The sequence below is a fragment of the Heterodontus francisci genome, unplaced genomic scaffold (assembly GCF_036365525.1).
Source record: "Heterodontus francisci isolate sHetFra1 unplaced genomic scaffold, sHetFra1.hap1 HAP1_SCAFFOLD_157, whole genome shotgun sequence".
Lineage (NCBI taxonomy): Eukaryota > Metazoa > Chordata > Chondrichthyes > Heterodontiformes > Heterodontidae > Heterodontus > Heterodontus francisci.
The window spans coordinates 4358413-4379915 of record NW_027140118.1 but is presented as its reverse complement, the minus strand read 5'-3'; the positions used below and the strand labels follow the sequence as shown (position 1 = coordinate 4379915).

The 21503-nt window shown below is 46.9% G+C and overlaps 1 protein-coding gene across 1 annotated transcript; it reads right to left on the bottom strand.

Moving 5' to 3' along the window:
* Window positions 1–13432: 13432 nt before the first annotated feature.
* LOC137358871 (probable G-protein coupled receptor 139) lies at window positions 13433–15458 on the bottom strand. Its single transcript, XM_068025089.1, has 2 exons — window positions 15404–15458; window positions 13433–14352 (listed from the first exon to the last, which is right to left on the bottom strand). The coding sequence occupies exons 1-2, from the start codon at window positions 15456–15458 to the stop codon at window positions 13433–13435; spliced, it is 975 nt and encodes a 324-aa protein (XP_067881190.1).
* Window positions 15459–21503: the final 6045 nt, after the last annotated feature.

Genomic DNA, 21503 nt, shown 5'->3' with positions numbered 1-21503 from the left:
ACTCTATTAATATCTTCCTCACCCTTCACTGCTCTTCAACGGTTCATGACTTCGGCAAATGTCAACACCGTGACCTGAAGCCGGAAGTCTGAGGCATTATTGTCTGTCAGAAGCAGCAGTGGTACTAGTGGAACCCTTGAGTACTGCACTGTATACCTCCCTCCAGTCTGAAAAACATTCATTCACCACAATGTTGATAAAAGACCTCCTGTAATCTGTTACTCACCTCGTCAATATTTACTGGGGTCTGCTTTATTATAAACCTGCTAGTACTCATGTTTGATTTAATCCTCTTATTTTAATAACTTCTTGATCCACTCCTGATTCCAGTTGAAATCCGTTGGTTAAAAAATTCTATTTCCCAATCCAATCATGATTGTATAATTTAAACCCTGGAATTAAATGGCTTTTCAGGAGCCAGGATAGAAGGCGGAGGGGCCCAGACAGTGGTGATGTAGACAACATTCCTACCCAGAGGTCACCTGAGGTCTCTAAGTGGAACTACACGATCGGTTGATGGGAGCCCCGCAACTTGTGCAGGACGCCCAGCAAAACAAGACAGCCCCTCTGCAGAATTGGGGGAGGCCTCCTCCGAAGGGTAATACGTGGCCCATGGACCGGCACCCAACAGCAAAGACTTCTTCTGCATTAAACCCCTCCGCAATCAGCCAGCCCCCTCACCACCTTCCAGGAGCTATCAGACTGGACCCTGATTCCCCACCGCACTTAACTGGGGAATGGGACTCCAAGGCTGCTCTGATCCTACGCCTGGTGCAGTATCAGCAGTGGCCCATGCTCCCTGGCTGGCCGCAGCCATCCCACATAATTTATCTGAGGTCCCTGGTTCTGGCTTTGGTGCTGCTCCCAGGGCTGGTGCACTGTCAGCAGTTGTCCCTCCTCCGTAGCTAGCCCCAACATCCCCACCACACAGACTTGGCTCTGGTGTCTCCAGGATAGGCATTGGTCTTGTACTGAGCAGTGGCCCTCCCTCCCTCTATTTCCTTATAGTTCCGAGGCGACAGTCTCACATATACCTTGGCTATGGATGTCCAAGAATGGTCCTGGTCCCAGGCCAGCTATAGTACTGGCAGTCACCGCGTTCCCTGACTGATCCTGGCTATCTTATCAGCCTTATCGGAAGTCCAACCTCGAGTGACATTCCTTGTCCCTGGACCTGTGTAGTACTGTCTGTGGCACCCGGTCATTGACGGGCCCTGAAACCCCGCAACACTTACCTTTAGTGTCGGGGTCCACCATGCCATCTAGTTCCAGGTCTGGTGTAGTACCGATATTGGGCCCCAGACTCTGACGGGTCCCCACGAAACCCCTGAACCTATCTGGGATTTGGGACTCCAGTAATATTCCGGGTTTCAGGATTGGAGTAGTTCTGGCAGTGACACCCACTCCCTGACCAGACCCAGAGGACCATAAACACTTATATGGGGTCCAGGCTCTCCAGACATGCTCCTAGTCCTCTGCCTGGTATATTACTGGCAGTGGCCCCGACTATCTGACTGGCCCTGGGGTCCTCGCCACATTTGCCTGGGGTCTAGGTCCCCAGTGATGGTCGTGAACACTGGCCTTGTATAGTGCTAGCAGTTCCACTGCTCCTGGTGGTGTTGCCAATACCACTGAGCCGCTGGCCCTCTGATTGTTCAGTAACTTTGGCAGGTGGGATCCCCATCCTAAAAGTGATGCGGACAAGGGCACCAGGCAGTTAACTTCCTGGGCGCCACTGAATTGCACTGTGTGAGCTCCAAATTGCCAAGTCGGGCTCACCTCTTATTTTCAGTCCGCTGTTACAAACTCTGCTGGCTCCGCCAATCTTAACTCTCTGTTTCGAGCAGAAATCCCTGTCACTGGTGCAATACTTATAGACATACAGAACGTGGTAACAAATGTACAAAACTCACCTGAAATCCTTCAAGCTGTGTTTTTTTACTCCTAACTGATGCATAATTTCCTGATAATTTCCCTTGTTTACAGTTAACCTAGTGACGATTGAGATAATTTGTTTAATTGATTTTTCAGTGGACTCATTCCCAATTATTGCTTTTAAATATTTGGATTCAGGACTGCCTGTCACCGGTGAGGGAATCTCTCAATCAGTCCAACATTTAACTTTCCATACAAGAGCAAAGTGCTGCAGATGCTGGAAATCTGAAATAACATCAGAAAATTCTGGAAATATTCAGCAGGTCTGGCAGCATCTGTGGAGAGAGAAACAGAGTTAATGTTTCAGGTCAGTGACCCTTCATCAGAACTGGGAGAGATGAGCGAAGGAACGGTTTTTAAACAGCCTGGCCTCACCAAATGTGTCACACGCTACCTGGTGGCCATGTCAGTGGCGGATCTACTGGTCATTATCCTCCACCTGATATTGAGACACATTCCCATTCTTCTTTGGGAACTGTTTCAGTTCCTGTTGTTCATTCCCGTGTGTAATATCCACACCATCCTGCTTAATGCAGCCACAGACTGTTCTGTTTGGTGCACCGTCACTTTCACCTTTGATCGATTTGCGGCCATTCATTGCCAGAATTTGAAAAGTAAATATTGCAGCGAGAAAACGGCTGCTGTGGTGCTGGGAACAGTGACTGTGATAAGTTGTTTAAATAACATCTGCTGGTATTTTATATTAACAAGTCAGTATCGGCTGGGGAACCTCCCCTGGGTTTGTAATGTAACTGAGGATGTTGCGGAATCTCGTGTCTGGGGAACAATCGAGTTCCTCCATTACTTTCTAACCCCGGGGCTCCCATTTGTGGTGAATCTGCTGCTCAACGCTCTCACAGTCAGGCAAATTTTACTGAACCGCAGAGGACGCAGAAGATTCCGGGCTCACAGCAGTGGGGAGAGTCGCAGAGACCCAGAGATGGAGAGTCGAAGGAAATCCATAATTTTACTGTTAGTTATCTCGGGGAATCATTCTGATATGGACCCTGTTAATGGTGAACTCGATATGGAACCGGATGGAGCATTTGGGGTCTGTGTCTGCTAATCTAGCTGTGTTTCTGCAGGAATCGGGCTTCATGTTGCAGCTCCTGAGTTGCTGCACAAACACTGCGATTTGCGCCGTGACCCAGACTCAGTTCAGAGAGCAGTTGAAGAATATGCTGAAATATTCCCTTACTGCAATTGGTAAACTCATTCAAAGATGAGAAGCACTGAATCACTATTTCCAAAAGCTGGGGGGGGGCGGGGCCTATCACTATGGATACAGATCAGGGGCGGGGCCTGACACTATGCTGACTGAGCGGGGAACGGGGAATGTCTGTCGAGACAGAGCGGATGTCGGACCTGTCGCTATGGTGACATAGCGGGGACGGTTCTGCCGATATGGAGACAGAGCGGGGTGGGGCCTGTCACTATGCTGACTGAGCGGGGGAGGGAGCTGAAGCTATGGTGACAAAGCGGGGGTGGGGCTTGTCGCTATGGTGACAGGGCAGGGTGGCGGTGCCTTATGTGACGGTGGCAAAGTGGATGGCACGGATCTCGGTACAGTGAAAGAGCGGGGATGGAGGGGTGTGGCTCAGCCTGTCGCTGTGTTCACTGAACGGGGGCAGGGTCTGTCGCTATGGTGACAGCCGAAGGCTGGGGCCTGAAGCCAAGGTGATGGAAGAGTGGGGGCAGGTTCTCTGCCCCATGATGACGGGGGAGTGGGAGCGATACGTGTCTCCCATGGTGGCGGGGAAATGAAGGCGGAGCTCGTTACCCATTGTGACGGGAGAATGGGGGTGGAGCCTGTTCCCTTGGTGAAGAGTGTATGGAGGCCGGGTCTGTTCTCATGGTGACAGGGAAACGACAGTCAGAATTTTGCATCATCATTTGTAATCTTGAAAATCTCTTTATATTACTCAGAACCCTTTATAATTTTTAATTACCATTTATAATCATTCTAAACCGTTACACCCGTTTAAACCCTTTATAATACGCTATGACGATTTGTAACTTAGTTTAATCCTTTGTAGCACTATATAATCCCTTGTAACTTGTAGAATCTTCCATAAGCTTTTTAACCGTTCATAATCCTTTTTAATTATTTATAGCACTTTATAATCGTTTACGGTTGTATATTACCGTGTATAATCGTTTGTAACTGTTTACAATCCTTTATAACCCTTGCTAACCGTTTATTACCCTGTATGAACCATTATACTAATTTACAACCAGCTACATCTCATTTCTTCACTGCCGTGGACAGAAAACCCTGAAAATGATCGCCGTGGAATGCTCTCGTTTTATAATGGTCGCAGTGTATGGCAATGAAATAGCCACAGAGCATATCACTTAAAATGGCCATATTGCAAATCATTTAAAATGGCGGAAGCGCATGGCATTGCAAATGCTGGCAGAGCATGTCACTCAAAATGGCTCCCGTGCATGTCATTTACAAGAGCCAGCGGGCATATCACTTCAAATAGTCTCTCTGCATTCCACTTAAAATGGCCACAATGCGTGTCACTTAAAATGGCTGCAATGCACGCCAGTTAAAATAGTCACACTGCATGCCACATTAATGGTCGCAGTGCATATCACTCAAAATGGCGGTAGTGCATATCACGCAAAATGGCGGCAGTACATGCCATTTAAAATGGTCACTCTGCAGCTCGCTTAAAATGGTTGCACTGCATATCTATTGAAATGGCCACATGGCATGTCACTTAAAATTATCGCGGTGCATATCCTTTGAAACGGCCGCAGTGCATATCACTTCAAATGGTCGCACTTCATTTCACTTAAAATGGCTGCAGTGCATGTCACTTAAAATTGCTGCACAGCATGTCACCTAAAATGGTCGCAATTCATATCATTTAAGATGGCTGCAGGGCAAGTCATTTCAAATTGCCGCACTGCATCTCACTTGAATGGCTGCATGCATACCACTTAAAAGCGCCACAGTGCACATCATTTAAAATTGTTACAACAAATATCACTTAAAATGGTTGCACCACATATCACCTGCAATAGTCAAACTGCAGATCTTTTAAAGTGGTCGCATCGCAAATGGCATACAATGATCGCGCTGCATATCAGTGAAAACTGTCGCACTGAATATCCTTCAAAATGGCCACATTGCACCTCACTTAAATGGTTGCACTATATATCACTTTAAATGGTCGCATTACATATCACTTAATACGGCCGCAGTGCATGTCACTTAAAATGGTCGTATGCGCATCACTTAAATATGCCATAGTGCACATCATTTAAAATGGCAATAACAAATGTCAGTTAAAATGACCACAATGAGTGTCACATAAGTTGTCTTCTTGTTATTTATTCTTGGGATGTGGTCATCGCTGGATAGACCAGCAATTATTGCACATCCCAAATTACCCTTGGAAAGGTGGCGGTGAGCTGCCATCTTGAACTGCTGCAGTCCGTGTGGGGTGCAGGGGCACCCAGAATGTTGTGAGGAAGGGAGTTCCAGGATGTTGGCACAGCGACAGTGAAGGAACGGCGATATAGTTCCAAGTCAGGATGGTGTGTGACTTGGACGGGAACTTACAGGTGCTGGTGCTCCCATGCATCTGCTGCCCTTGTTCTACTAGGTGGAAGAATTCACCGTTTGGAAGGTGCTGTCTAAGGAGCCTTGGTTGCAGTGCCTCTTGCAGATGGGATACTTTGTTGACACTGTGGGTCGGTGATGGAGGGAGTGTATGTTTGCCTATGGGGTGACAATCAAGAGGGCTGCTTTGTCCTGGATGGTGTCGAGCTTCTTCTGTGTTGTTGGAGCTGCACCCATCCAGGCAAGTAGGGAGTATTCCAACACACTCCTGACATTTGCCTTGTAGATAGCGGACAGACATTGGGGAGAATGGATGTGGGTTAGTCACCGCAGAATTCCTAGTCTATGACCTGTCATATCACGTAAAATGGTCGCACTGCCTGTCACATAAAATGGTTGCACACATTCATATTAAGAATGCCACACTGCCTGTAACTTAAAATGGCCACAGTGCATAACACTTAAATGGTCACTGCACTTCACTTGAAATGGCAGCACTGCATGTCAGTTAAAATCACTGCCACCGAAAGTTAATACGAAAATGACCACCACGATGTGCTCTTATTTTAAAATGGCTGTCGTGCATATCACCTAACCATTGATTAAATTCCACTGCCCGGAAACAGAAGCATTATTCTGGACTCATAAGAAATTTTCGCATAGGGTCTACTTGATGGCTTCAAAATTTTCTCTGTAGGGGTGGACACTCCCTATTCTGCATCGTGAATTAACCTGTTTGTGTCACATTGAAAGGCCAGTTCGAAATTAACCAAAGGGTTAAACCAGTTTCACAACTCAAGTGCCGAAATCCAACAGGAACACGTTTAACCGTGGCACCAAAGTTGAGCTCCTGGAGAGGAAATTCACTCTCAGTGTAATAAACAGACACAAACGCATAGAGACCCATACGATGCTGCTTCAGAATGAAGGCCTCTGTCCAAGGAAGAGAAAGATACTGTCCAACAAAATTCCTCATCCCAAAGCTCTCCCTCTCTTTCCATCTTGTCATGACATTTTTCGAAGTAAGAACAAATGTTCCCAGGAGGCAAGGGAAAACGAAAATTGGATGAATCAAAACAAGGGTTTCTTAAGAAGAGATATGGAAAGATTCCAGAGCATCCTGTCTGTTGCACCGACATTCTCAGAAACATCCCATGACAAACAAATGCCGCTTAGAAAACAGAGGATTGAAAGTGATCAAGATTGAAACAGGGATACTGAGAACACACAACCCACACACACCAGACTGAGAGAGAGGTCCATTCCCCGGCAGAGATGGAGGGGAGAGGGTTTGGGATTGGGACTGGCTCCCTTCCCACCTAGAAAAACACCAGGTAAGCAGTTTGCGTCCACCCTCTGAGTGTAACACGTTACGATGTCTCGCAATCTGTTCCCTTTGTGTCCTGTCCATTGACACAGGATAGAACTTGCTTGACTGATTACATCTTCTCCTTCCCAAAATCCACAAACTGGACTGTCCCGGCAGACCCATTGTGTTAACCTGTTCCTGCCCCACTGAACTTATTTCGTCCAATCTTGACTCTATCTTTTCTCCTCTGGTCCAGTCTCTTCCCACCTACATCCGTGATACTTCAGGCGCCCGACCTCATTTGACAATTTCCAGTTTCCTGTTCCGAACCGCCCCCTCTTCACTATGGACGTCCAATCTCTCTACACCTCCATCCCCCACCATGATGGGTTGAGGGCTCTTCGCTTCTTCCTTGAACAGAGGCCCAACCAGTCCCCATCCACCACCATCCTCCACCGCTTGGCTGAACTTGTTCTCACATTGAACAACTGCTCCTTCAACTCCACGCAATTCCTTCAAGTTAAAGGTGCCACTGTGGGTACCCGCATGGGACCTAGTTATGCCTGTCTTTTTGTCGGAGATGTCCAACATTCCTTGTTCCAGTCCTCCTCAGTCCCCCTCCCCCAAATCTTTTTTCTGGTACACTGATGACTGTATCGGTGCAGTTGCTTGCTCCTGCCCGAAGTGGAAAACTTTATCAACTTTATTTCTAATTTCCAACCTTCTCTCACCTTCACATGGTCCATCTCCGACACTTCCCTTCCCCTCTTCGACTTCTCTATCTCCATCTCTGGGGATAGGCTGTCTACTAATATCCATGATAAGCCACCTGACTCCCACAACTACCTCGACTGCACTTCTTCACACGCTGCGTCCTGTAAGGACTCCGTTCCATTCTCACACTTTCTCCATCTCCGACGCATATTCTCCGATGATGCTAACCTCCATGACAGCGCTTCTGATACGTCTTCCTTTTTCCTTAACCGAGTGTCGCCCCCCCCCAACCCTGCCCCACCACTGTGGTTGACAGGGCCCTCAACCATGTTTGGCCCATTTCCTGCACCTCTACCATCACTCCTTCCCCTCCCTCCCAGAACCGCGACAGGTGTCCCCTTGTCCTCATTTTACATCCCATCAGCCTCCATATCCAAAGGATCATCCTCCACCATTTTCGCCACCTCCAGCTTGATGCCAGTACCAAATGCATCTTCCCCTCCCTTCCCATGTCAGCATTCCGAAGGGATCTTTCTCTCCGTGACATCCTGGTCCACTCCTCCATTGCCCCCAACACCTCGTCCCCTTCCCATGGCACATTCCTCTGCAATCGCAGGTGGTGTAATACCTGCCGATTTACCTCTTCTCTCATCACTATTCCTGGCCCCAAACGCCACTTTCAGGTGAAGCAGCGAATTACTTACACTTCTTTCAATTTTGCAGATGGGGATCGCTGCTCACAATGTGGTGTCCTCTACATTGGGAAGACCAATGATTGAAGCATTAACATAAGGTTGAAGCATTTGCAACAATCTTTAACCTGAAGTGCCGAGTTGATGATCCATCTCGGCCTCCTCCTGAAGTCCCCAGCATCACAGATGCCAGAGTGCAGCCAATTCGATTCACTCCACGTGATATCAAGAAATGACTGAAAGCACTGGATACTGCAAAAGCTATGGGTCCTGACAATATTCCGGCCATAGTACCGAAGACCTGTGCTCCAGAACTTGCCGCACCCCCAGACAAGCTCTTCCAGTACAGCTACAACACTGGCATCTACCCTGCAATGTGGAAAATTACCACCCCTTCAGCCTACTCTCAATCATCAGTAAAATGATGGAAGGTGTCATCAACAGTGCCATCAAGCGGCACTTGCTTAGCAATAACCTGCTCAGTGACTCTCAGTTTTGGTTCCGCCAGGGCCACTCAGCTCCTGACCTCATTACAGCCTTGGCTCAAACATGGACAAAAGAGCTGAACTCATGATGTGAGGTGAGAGTGACTGCCCTTGACATCGAGGCAGCATTTGACCGAGTATGGCATCAAGGAGCCCTAGCAAAACTGAGGACAATGGGAATCAGGAGGATAACCCTCCGCTGGCTGGAGTCATACCGAGCACAAAGGAAGATGGTTGTGGTTGTTGGAGGTCAATCATCTGAGCTCCATGACATCAATGCAGGAGTTCCTCAGGGTAGTGTCCTCGGCCCGACCATCTTCAGCTGCTTCATCAATTACCTTCCTTCAATCATAAGGTCAGAAGTGGGGATGTTCGCTGATGATTGCACAATGTTCAGCACCATTCGTGACTCCTCAGATACTTAATCAGTCCGTGTAGAAATGCAGCAAGGCCTGGACGATATTCAGGCTTGGGCTGTTAAGTGGCAAGTAACATTCGCGCCACACAAGTGCCGGGCAATGACCATCTCCAACAAGAGAGAATCTAACCATCTCAACGTGACATTCAACGGCATTACCATCGCTGAATCCCGCACTATCAACATCCTAGGGGCTACCATTGACCAGAAACTGAACTGGTGTAGCCATATAAATACCGTGGCTACAACAACAGTTTAGAGGCCAGGAATCCCGAGGCGAGTAACTCACCTCCTGACTCGCCAAAGCCTGTCCACCATCTGCAAAGCACAAGTCAGGAGTGTGATGGAATACTCTCCACTTGCCTGGATGGGTGCAGCTCCAACAACCCAATCGAAGCTCGACACCATCCAGGACAAAGCAGCCCGCTTGATTGGCACACCATCTCCAAACATTCGCTCCCTCCACCACCGACGCACAGTGGCAGCAGTGTGTACCATCTACAAGATGCACTGCAGCAATGCACCAAGGCTCCTTAGACAGCACCTTCCAAACCCGCGACCTCTACCAGCTAGAAAGGACAAGGGCAGCAAATACATGGTAAGATCCCCACCTGTAAGTTCCCCTCCAAGACACACACCATCCTGACTTGGAACTTCAATATCGCTGGGTCAAAAGCCAGGTACTCCCTTTGTAACAGCAATGTGGGTCCACCTACGCCAAATGGACTGCAGAGGTTCAAGAAGGTAGCTCACCACCACGTTCTCAAGGGCAATTAGGGATGGGCAATAAATGCTGGCATAACCAGTGACGCCCACATCCCATGAATGAATTTAAAAAAACGCAAACTAGGTGAACGCTTTGCGGAACACCTCCGCTCAGTCCGCAAGCTGGACCCTGAGCTTCTGGTTGCTTGCCAATTCAACACTCCCCCATGCTCTCATGCTCGCATCTCTGTCCTGGGATTTCTGCAGGTTCCAGTGAACATCAACGCAAGCTCGAGGAACAGCATCTCATTTATTGATTAAGCACACTACAGCCTGCCGGACTGAACATTGAGTTGAACAATTTCAGAAGATGACAGGCTCCATTTTACTTTTATTTTCAGTTACATTTTCTTTTTCCTTTTTCAAATATTTTTTCGTGTTTCTATTATTTCATCCTAGTTTATTCATTTTGCTTGCCCACTGTTTTTTCATGTTTGCACTTGCGGCTGTTCAATTTTCAGTCTGTCAACACCCGATCTGTACTAATGCTTTGTCTTTCAACACACCATTAACATATTGTTTGCCTTTGCTCACCGACCTTCCGGTCAGCTTTTCTGTGACCTTTTCCTATTTACACCTTCACCTTTGTTATCTCTTGTCCACCCCCGCCTTACTTGCTTATAACCTTTTACATTTCGAATATTTGCTCGTTCTGAAGAAGGGTCACTGACCTGAAACGTTATCTCTGCTTCTTTCTCCACAGATGCTGCCAGACCTGCTGAGTATTTCCAGCATTTCTTGCTGTTATTTCAGATTTCCAGCATCCGCAGTATTTTGCTTTTATTATTATGATCAGGAGATCTGTTTTATTGATTTGATATCTTTAACTCCAAGTCCTTGTCGGAAATATTACTGCAATTTTCAAATATCTGATTCCATTCACAGACCCCACACCGGGACTGGGAAATGAACCAGTGACACTGGTCAATTCCACATACAGCTCATACTTAATATTAAACGCAGTATGTTCCGTCTGTCGTTCCCTTTCTCCATGTCTGCACTTCTGCATTGGATCTTCTTGCGGTTTCAGAAACCTGATGTCAGGACCACATGGGGGGAACCTGAGACTGCTCTACCCAGCAATGAGATTGGTAGAACAACATTCCCGGTACATAGCTTCCTAAATTTCCGCTCTGAGCTCCCTGTCCAATGAAGGGCACAGAGCATGTTCCCGCTGCTGTTAGATCAGAAGGCCAGCAGCTCTGGAGCCTCAACAGCGTCCACTTCTCCGAGTGGTCAGCGGATCGTGAGGGCTGAGAATATTAAGCATCACTTTTAGTCGCCAACTCCCTGTAATTCTCTCTTACACTGTCTGTGTGACCGACCCACAGACAATCTGTCTGTTTGTTTCTCCCAATCCCTGTCACGATCTCTTTGTCCCTATCTCTCAGTATTCGACTCCCCTCTCACTCTATTACTGTTTATTTCCCTCTGACTCTCATTTTTATTTGTTTCGAATTGCAACACTGATACAGGCCCTTTGGTCCACTGAGCCAGTGCCGACCAGCAACCACCCATTTATACTGACCCTGCAGTAATCTCACATTTCCTACCTACACTAGGAGCAATTTCAGTTGGCCAATTTTCCTTTCAACCTTTGCAAGTCTTTGGCTGTGGGAGGGAACCGGAGCACCTGGCGAAAGCCCACGGGGCCACAGGCAGAACTTGCAAACTCCACACAGACAGTACCGAAAATCGAACGCGGGTTCGTGGAGCTATGAGGCTGTGGTGCCAGCCACTGCAGCACTGTGCCACCACTCCGTTTCCCTTTATATCTCACACTTCATGTCTGTCTCTCACTTTCTGCCACTCCTTTTATCAGTCCCTCAATCCCATCTCTTTCTCTGTCACTCCTTGCCTGTCTCAAACACTCACTCTCTCGACTCCGTGTCTCTCCTTCCCACGACTGGTCCCGCTCTGTCTCGTTCCCTCACTCCTGTCACTCTCTTTGTCTTTCATTCTCTCTCTGTCTCAGTCTCTCTCACACTCCGCCCCATCTAACTCCCTGTTTACCTACATTTCTCTACACTCCCTCTCTCTCTCATTTAAAATCCCTGTCTCTCTCTCTCCCATTCCCAGTCACTCTCTCACTCCATGTTCTCATCTCCCTCAGTCCCTCTCTGTCTCCCTCTCTAGCCCAGTCCCTGTTTTCTCTCTCTTTCTCTCTATCTCATGCTTTGTCTGGCACATACGCACACACACACACACACACACACACCCTGTCGCTCTCTCTGGCGCACGTACTGTGTGTCCGTATCTCTCATACTAAATCGCTGACTGTCTCTCATGCACCCTTCCTGTCTGCATCTCAAATACACTCCTTGTCTGCCTTACTTGCGCAGACTTCCTCCTTTTCTCTCTCACAGACAATCCCTGTGTGTCCCACACTCCATGCCTGTCGCGCTCATAAACACGACCTGCCTGTTTTCTTAAACACACTGCCTGTCTGTCTCTCTCTCACACACACCTCTGCCTCAGTCACACACACTCCTTGCCTAAATCTCTCACATGTACTGTCTGTCTCTCACGCACGGCCTGACTGCCTCTATCACACACACACACACAACCTCTGTCTCTCCCACATACAATGCCTGTCTGCCTCTGTCTCAATTACTGCCTGTCTGCATCTGTCACACACACACCCTGTCTGTCTCTCTCTCACACACACCTCTGCCTCAGTCACACACACTCCTTGCCTAAATCTCTCACATGTACTGTCTGTCTCTCACTCACGGCCTTACTGCCTCTATCACACACACACACAACCTCTGTCTCTCCCACATACAATGCCTGCCTGCCTCTGTCTCAATTACTGCCTGTCTGCATCTGTCACACACACACCCTGTCTGTCTCTCACACACACTGCCTCACAGCCTCTCTCTCACACACAAAACATGTCAGTCTCTCTCACACACACTGTACCTCACTCTCACACGCACAGTCCCTGTCTGTCTCTCCCACACTCTCACTATCAGTCTCTCACGCACTCCCTGTCTGTTTCCCTCTCTCACACACTTCCTATCTGTCTCTCTCACACTCTCCCTGTCTGTCTCTGCCTCTCACACACACTCCCTGTCTGTCTCTCTCTCTCACACACAAACACTCACTGTCTGTCTCCCTCACCTAGTGTCTCTGTCTGTCTCTCTCACAGACACACCCTGTCTTTCTTATTCACAGTTACTCCCTCTCTGTCACTCTCACACTACTCCCTGTCTGACTATCTCTTTCTCACACACACCCTGTCTTTCTCCTTCAAACTCACTTCCTGGCTGTCTATTTCTCACACACTCCCCGACTGTCTCGCTCACCTACACTCCCTGTCTGTCTCTCTCACACACACACCTTGTCTTTCTCCCTCACACTGCATCCCTGTCTGTCTGTCTCTCTCACACACATTCCCAAACGGTCTCTCTCACAAACTCTCTGTCTGTCTCTTTCGCACACGCTCCCTGTCTGTCTCTCTCTCACCCACTCCCTGCCCGATTCTCTCTCACACACACCCTGTATTTCTCTCTCGAACCGACAACGGGTCTGTCTCTATCTCATGCGCTCATCACAACATTGAATGAATTTAAAAATTGGAGTAAAGGGATATTTCAGCACATTCTTCAACTGCACTCTGAACTGAGTCTGGGTCACGACATAAAACGCAGTGTTTGTGCAGCAGCTCAGCAGCTGTAGCATGAAGCCCAATTCCCGCAGAAACGCCGGTAGAAATGTAGACTGATAACCTAAATACCACATCCGGCTCCATATCGAAAACACCATTAACACTGCCCATAACAGAATGAAATTTGCCGAGATAATTAACAGTAAAATGATGGATTTTCTTCGGCTATCCATCTCTGGGTCTTTGCGTCTCTCCCCACTGCTATGATCCCGGAGTCTCCTGCGTCCTCTACTGCTCACTAAAATGTGTCTGACGGTGACAGCATTGAGCAGTAGAATCACCATAAATGGGACAAACGGTGTTAGAATGTAATGGAGGAACTCGATTGTTCCCCAGATACGAGAATTCCGAGCATGCTCTGCTGCATCACAAAACCATGGGATGTTCCACAGCAAATACCGACCTGTGAACATAAAATACCAGAAGATGTTCTTTAAACAGCTCAGCACAATCACTGTTCCCAGAACCACAGCCGCCGTTTTCTCGCTGCAATATTTCCTTTTCAGCTTCTGGCAACAAATCGCCACAAATCGATCAAAGGTGAAAGTGACGGTGAACCAGACAGAACAGTCTGTGGCTGCGTAAAGCAGGATGGCGTGAATATTACACACGGGGATGGAATACAGGAACTGAAACTGTTCCGGATAAACAATGGGAATGTGTCTCAATATCACATCCAGGAAAATGACCAGTAGATCCGCCGCTGCCAAGGCTACCAGGTAGCGAGTGACACATTTGGAGAGCCCGCATTTTCCCCGAGATAAGATCCCAATCGTCAGCAAGTTAACTGTAAGGTAGGGGAATAAATAGAGAAATTATACATCAGTCTAGGAGCAAAGTTACCAGTTTGCTTGAGGCCTTATTGAGATTTAAAGTATGTTCCTGTATCCAGTGATGTACTGAAATGATCGAAGCTGAAAGAACAAGAGAAGTGTTGTAATAGGGTGGAAGGCAGGAGAGATTAAATGAAAATTACACACGGGGATGGAATACAGGAACTGAAACTGTTCCGGATGAGACTGAAATGTTAAAATCAATGTTAATCGTAATCCTTCCCCTCCCTCACGTCCCTGTCTGGTTTAAAATCTGATCCATTTCTATTCTCTCCCAGTTCTGATGAAGGGTCATTGACCTGAAACATTAACTGTGTTTCTCTCTCCACAGGTGCTGCCAGACCTGATGAATATATCCAGCATTTTCGGTTTTTATTTCAGATTTGCAACGTCTGTTGCACATCGCTCTTGAGCAGGACATTAAATGTTGGACTGCCTGAGAGATTCCCTCAACTGTGGCGGGCAGCACGGAATTCAATTATTTCAAAGCAATAATTGGGAATGTGTCGACTGAAAAATCAATGAAACAAATAATCTCGATCGTCACGAAGATAAAGCTAAACAAGGGAATTTGTCAGGATATTTTACTCCAGGTTGGGAGTGGAAACAGCAGTTTCAAGGAGTTTAGGATGACAATTGCAAATTTGTTGTTGTATTCAGTATGCAGTGAATTATCTTCCCAGTGACAGGAATTGCTGCTGGAGACAGGGAGCTGAATTTAGTGGAGCCAGTGGGGTTCCTGACGGCGGGCAGAAAATATGAGCGTACCCTGTCATAGAAATTCAGAGCCTACACTCCGTGTGGCTCTTCAGCAATTAACTGCCTGGTGTCGTGGTCCACATCCCTTAAAGGATGGGAATCCCATCTGCCAAAGCTGCTGAACAATCATGGCCAGCTGCTCACTAGTATCGGCAACGCCACTGAGAGCAGTGGAACTGCCAGTATTACACCCTTGACCCATAGTGCCCGAGACACATAGGTAAGTCTGGCGATGACACCACGCACAGTCAGCTGATCGGAGCCAGTGCCGGTAACACAACAGGTCTGGGACCAGGCCCATTGTTAGAGTCCCGGACCCGACGTAAATCAAGTGTTGCATCAGGGGATAGCCAGGGAGCAGGGACCACTGTTGCTATTACACCAGACCTGGGACAGGAGCAGCCTTGGAGTCCCATACCCCAGGTGAGTTGGCTGGTATTGCCAGTGCCAGTGTGGTAACCCTTGGAAAATGGGTGATGGTACTCGCTTAGTTTGGGGGTGTTTCAGGGAGAATCATCTTTGCTGCCAGGGCCCATCCATGGGCCACAGGTTACCGAGGGAGCAGGCTACAGTTCACAAAGTTGCAATTTTTAGAACTCATGAAGTGTGGAAGTCTAGTGATGAGCGAGCAAGATAGTAATAGAATTCATGAGGGCACAAACAGGGTGATGGACTGGGCAGAAACAATAACCACAAATTGTATTTCTACAGCACTACTGCGAGGTGATGCATTTTGGAAGATCCAATTCGAGAGTGGACTATACAGTAAATGGAAAAGTCCTGGGGAAAATTGATGTCCAGAGAGATTTGGGTGTTCAGGTCCACTGTTCCCTGAAGGTGGCAACGCAGGTAAATAGAGTGGTCAAGAAGGCATACGGCATGCTTTCCTTCATCGGACGGGGCATTGAGTACAAGAGTTGGCAGGTCATGTTACAGTTGTATAGGACTTTGGTTCGGCCACATTTGGAATACTGCGTACAGTTCTGTTCGCCACATTATCAAAAGGATGTGGATGCTTTGGAGAGGGTGCAGAGGAGGTTCACCAGGATGTTGCCTGGTATGGAGGGTGCTAGCTATGAAGAGAGGTTGAGTAGATTAGGATTATTTTCATTAGAAAGACGGAGGTTGAGGGGGGACCTGATTGAGGTGTACAAAATCATGAGAGGTATAGACAGGGTGGACAGCAAGAGGCTTTTTCCCAGAGTGGGGGTTTCAATTACTAGAGGACACGAGTTCAAAGTGAAAGGGGAAATGTTTAGGGGGGATATGCGTGGAAAGTTCTTTACGCAGAGGGTGGTGGGCACCTGGAACGCGTTGCCAGCGGAGGTGGTAGACGCTGGCACGATGGAGTCTTTTAAGATGTATCTAGACAGATACATGAATGGGCAGGAAGAAAAGAGATACAGAACCTTAGAAAATAGGCGACATGTTTAGAGAGAGGATCTGGATCGGCGCAGACTTGGAGGGCCGAAGGGCCTGTTCCTGTGCTGTAATTATCTTTGTTCTTTGTTTTTTTTTAGCACCTTTAATGTCGTAAAAAGTCCCAAGATGTTTCATAGGCGCATTATATAACAAAATAAGATACCGAGTTACATAAGGAGATTGTAGATAAGATGACCAAAAGCTGGATCAAAGAAATATGCTTCAAGGAGTGTTTTAAAGACATAAAGTTAGCTGGAGAGGCGCGGAGATGGTATTCCAGAGCTTAGGGCCCATACAACTGAAGGTACTACCACCAGTGGTGACGAGATTAAAATCAGGGATGCACAAGAGGCCAATATAGGATTAACATAGGTATGTTAGTGTGTTGTGGGACAGGAGGCTATTTCCGTGATATGGGGCTGGACATGTGTAGCAGGCGTGGCTCTTAGCAGCGGGCCAGACAGGCGGGGTTAACAGAACCTCGGCCTTTTCGTGCCACCCACCCCCACCTCGCCCCAAAGCGATCGTGCGGTTTTTTTGTCTAAATGTCTTTTGCTGGGATCCAAGTCCCTTTCAAGATGAGGATCCCACCTCCAACAGCTGCTGGCCAATCAGAGAACTGGCAGCTCATCAGTATTGGCACTAGCACCAGGAGAGGTGGTCACTTTCAGTACTGCAGACGTCTTGGTGGTAACGAATACTTGAATGAGGGTTTTAAGCAGAGGAGCTGCGAGAGAAACAAAGTCAGGCGATGTAACTGAGGTGGGGATAGGCCATTTTAGTGAAAGTGCATATACGTGGTCGGAAGATCATCTTGGGGTCAAATATGACACCAAGTTTGTAAACAGTCTGCTTTAGTCTCACACAGTAGTCAGGGAGAGGGATAAAGTCGGTAGCTGTTAATGGTGTGTGCAATGGGGACTGAAAACAATGGCTTCAATCTTCTAAAATTTCAATTCGCACAGAAAATACATAAGGTAAAACAGAAAGTGCTGGAAATACTCAGCAGTTCTGGCAGCATCTGTGGTGACTTAAACAGAGTTATTGTTTCAGATATGAGACCTATCATCAGTACTATTTCCGACATTTTCTGTTGTTTTATTCTTTGTCCTCTGTGGAGCAGTGAAGGATAAAGGGAGATTAAATATAGAAATTCAAAATCACGAAGAGTCTTGATTGTGTAATTAAGGTGAAGAGGTTTCCAGTGTCAGAAAGTGCAATATTAAGACACAGTTTGATGTTAATTGGCAAAGAAACTGAGGGGTAATGAGGAAAATTTTCTTACGCTGTGAGCTATTCGGTTTGGAATTCATTGTCAGGCTATATGGTGGAAACAGATTCAAAAATATCTTGCAAAAGTGAATTTGGCAAAAACTTGAAAAGGATAAAAATGCAGGAGTCTGGGGAAAGAGCAGGGGAGCAGAATTGATTAGATAATATTTCCAAGCGACAACACTGACACAATGGGCCGAATAGCCTCCTTCTATGCTGCATTGTCTCTGATCCTATGAGCCAGACCGAAACTGAAAAGGTGAGAGTGTGAGACAGGGTGAAAGAGAAAATGGAAAACAATGAAAAAGGTGAGAAACAGGAAAAATCAGATTTGTCCTTCTTTTCAGGCCGAGGGTTTGTGATTCATGATCTGCCCGTGCCTGTTCCTGGTGACACACAAAACTTCCTGCTGCCTCCTCATTGCCATGAATTATACATGCCGCCCAGGGTGACCCGCACTGTAAGCTGGGTGACTGTAAGCTTAACAGGATCCTAACTGTGTGTGAAGCTGGCTGGTAGCTTCAAGGGTGATGCAACGTTCTTTCCTTATGACGTCTCTTAACTCCTAGCTCCCCCTCATCTTGCTGTCTGATATGATGTACAAGCTGCAGTTGGCGGTACCTGGATCTCCTGCTTTCCATCCAATCCCCAAAACCTCACCCCAATCCTCCCCTTCTGATGATATACTTCCCAATAATAACCTAAAACTGCCAGCTTCCCAGTCACAGCAGCTCTCAGGGACAGAGAGAGAGAGGGAAAGAGAGAGCAGCAGTACAGCACTGATGGTGAATATCCATTAGCAGGTCCGGGACTCACAACCACCTGTTAAAATATTTACACTGCGTGTACCGTCGAGGCTGGCCGTCGAGGCTGGAATAGAGTCGGGACCTGCACGTGGTGATTGCATGTGCCAGCTCACTTAAGATGAGAAATTTAATGGGGCAACAGACAGGAAAATGCTGATAGACATGTCCACTGAGATACTTTGTCCATTGACAGTCCTGTCAGACAGTCTGTTGTCACTGTCTAGGAACTTAGAGGAGTCCGACTCCAACAGGGCACAGGACATTGCACAGAGCTTGAAGCCCATTCTTTCCCTAGTGGAAGTTGTCACTAAGTCCATGACAGCACTAGCGGGCCCAGCCTTGATACAGCGTCTGGTGATCATTGTCGCAGTTTCCACTGCAGCACAGGTGGCAGACACTCAACGTCTCGGTGTTGCAGTGGAATGTCAGACCGAGGTCATAAGATCCATGCTTGCTGCCATGCAGGATCTTACTGCTTCCATTATGGCAGTGGATCTCAGTTGTCAAAGGGGTTTTAAGGCTCTCACCGCAGTCCAGCACTCAGAGATCCAGAGGATTAATCGGATTTCTGAGGTATCGCTCCGTGCGACAGGCAGTGGCTCCGTGGAGCACGAACCTGCTGTCCACTCTTAGGCTGGCAGAATTTGTCTTCCTTCACTGATACTCCACCAGTGTTTTTGCTGATACCCATAAACCAGCTCAGGCTGCTGCTGACCATGGGGAACTAATGTCGTCCGAATGCGAGACGTCAAGACCCAGAGCTGCTCGAGGGAGTCATGCAAGACCATCTACAACCTCCCTCAGTGAAAGTCAGCAGCCTTACACCAACCATTCTGCAGCCACTGGGGTAGCACCGTGCAGGAGCACTAGGCAATTTGAGGGAACCCTTAATACAGGCACTATGGAATACACAAGTGTGAATTCAACGTGTCGTTGAATAAAAGTGTTCATGAAAAGATATTTGTTGTGTCTGTTTTACAGAGAGATGCAGGGATTATGGAGTAGTTATCAAGGAAGACTTTAATTATCCGAATGTAGACTGGAGGAGCAGTAGTGTAGAGGTCAGAAAGGGGAAGGAGTTCCTCGAGTATGTTCTGGAAAGCTTTCTAAAGCATCTGCCAAGTTTTTGCCCACTCACTCTACCTAACTATATCCCCTTGCAAATTCCTTATGTCTGCATCACAAGATGCCCTCCCACCTGTTTTTGTATCATCAGCAAATTAGGATGTATTACACTCTGACCCCTCCTCCAAGTCATTAATACAAATAGTGAATAATTGAGACCTTAGGACTGATCCTTGCTGCCCTCCACTACTTACGTCTTTCCAACTTGAAAAAGACCCATTAATCCCCACTCTCTGTCTACTGTGCGTTAACAAATCCTCAGTTCATGCTAATATATGACGCCCAATACCGTGAGTTCCTCTCTTGTGCAATAATCTTTTCTGTGGCACATTATCGGATGCCTTCTGCAAATCCAAATACACTACATCTCATGGTTCCCTTTATAAATTCTGCTTGTTATATCCTCAAACCACTCTAACAAAAGTGTCAAACATGATTTCCCTTTCTCAAACCATGTTGACTCTGTTTGATTGCTTTAAGCTTTTCTAAATGTCTGCAATTTCTTCCTTAATAATGAACTCTAGCATTTTCCCAATGACCGATGTTAGGCTGACTGGCCTATAGTTTCCTGCTTTTTGTCTCCCTCCCTTCTTGAACAGGCGCGTCACATTAGCGGTTTTCCAATCCACTGGGACCCTCCTGGAATCCAGTGAGTTCTGGAATATTTCGACCACTGCCTCCTCTTTCATTGCAGTTCCTTCCTTTAAAACCCTTGGATGAAGCACATCAGGTCCTGGCGACTTGTTTGCCTTTAGTCCAATTAGTTAGTTAAATACTTTGCCGTCGTGAAAGAGACTGTTATAATATCTTTACTCCCATTAGCTGTTTGCTTATCTGATATCTGTGGGGTGTTTGTAGTGTCCCCCATCGTCAATTCCAATGCAAAATATTGGTTTAAATATTCTGCCATTTCCCTGTTCCCCATTATCAATTCACCAGTCACATCCTCCAAGGGTCCCACGCTCACTTTAGCGAATCCCTTTCTTCTTATATAGAAGCTCTTGTTGTTTGTTTTTTTATATTTATTGCCAATTTGCTTTCATAATCAATTTTCTCCGTCTTAATTAGCTTTTTAGGCATCCGCTGCTGGTTCTTTAAAAGATTCCCAATCCTCTTGCGTACCACTAGTTGTTGCCACTTTGTATGCCTTAGTTTTTGATGGGATACTCTCCTTGACCGCCTTTGTTAACCACGGGTGGTTCATCCTTCTCATCGAGTCTTCTTTTTGACCTTGATTATTTTTTGCTGAGCGTTATGACATATCTGGTAAAATGTCTGCCACTTCTCATCCACTTATCTTTCCCTTAGTCTATTTTCCCAGCCTGTTTTAGACAAATCTTTCTTCATACCTCTGTAATTGCTCTTGTTTAAGTTGGGGACACTGGTCTGAAACCCAAATTGCTCGTCCTCAAACTGCATTAGAATTTCTACCATGTTGTGACTGCTACCCCCTGGAGGACGATAATTATGATATTTCTTATTAATCCTACCACATTGCATATTACTAGATCTAAAATAGCCTGTTTCCGAGTAGGTTTTGCAACAGCCATTCAGAGACTGTAGAATCGAGATAATATATGACGATTAATTTTTGAAACTAGCTGAAAAAACAGCTTTTGAGAGACACAGAGACAGACAGCATGAGCATGAAAGGAACAGAGATCACTGATAATTTAAACTGAAGGAAGGTGTATTTTAGACTGATCACTTTTTCACCCCTC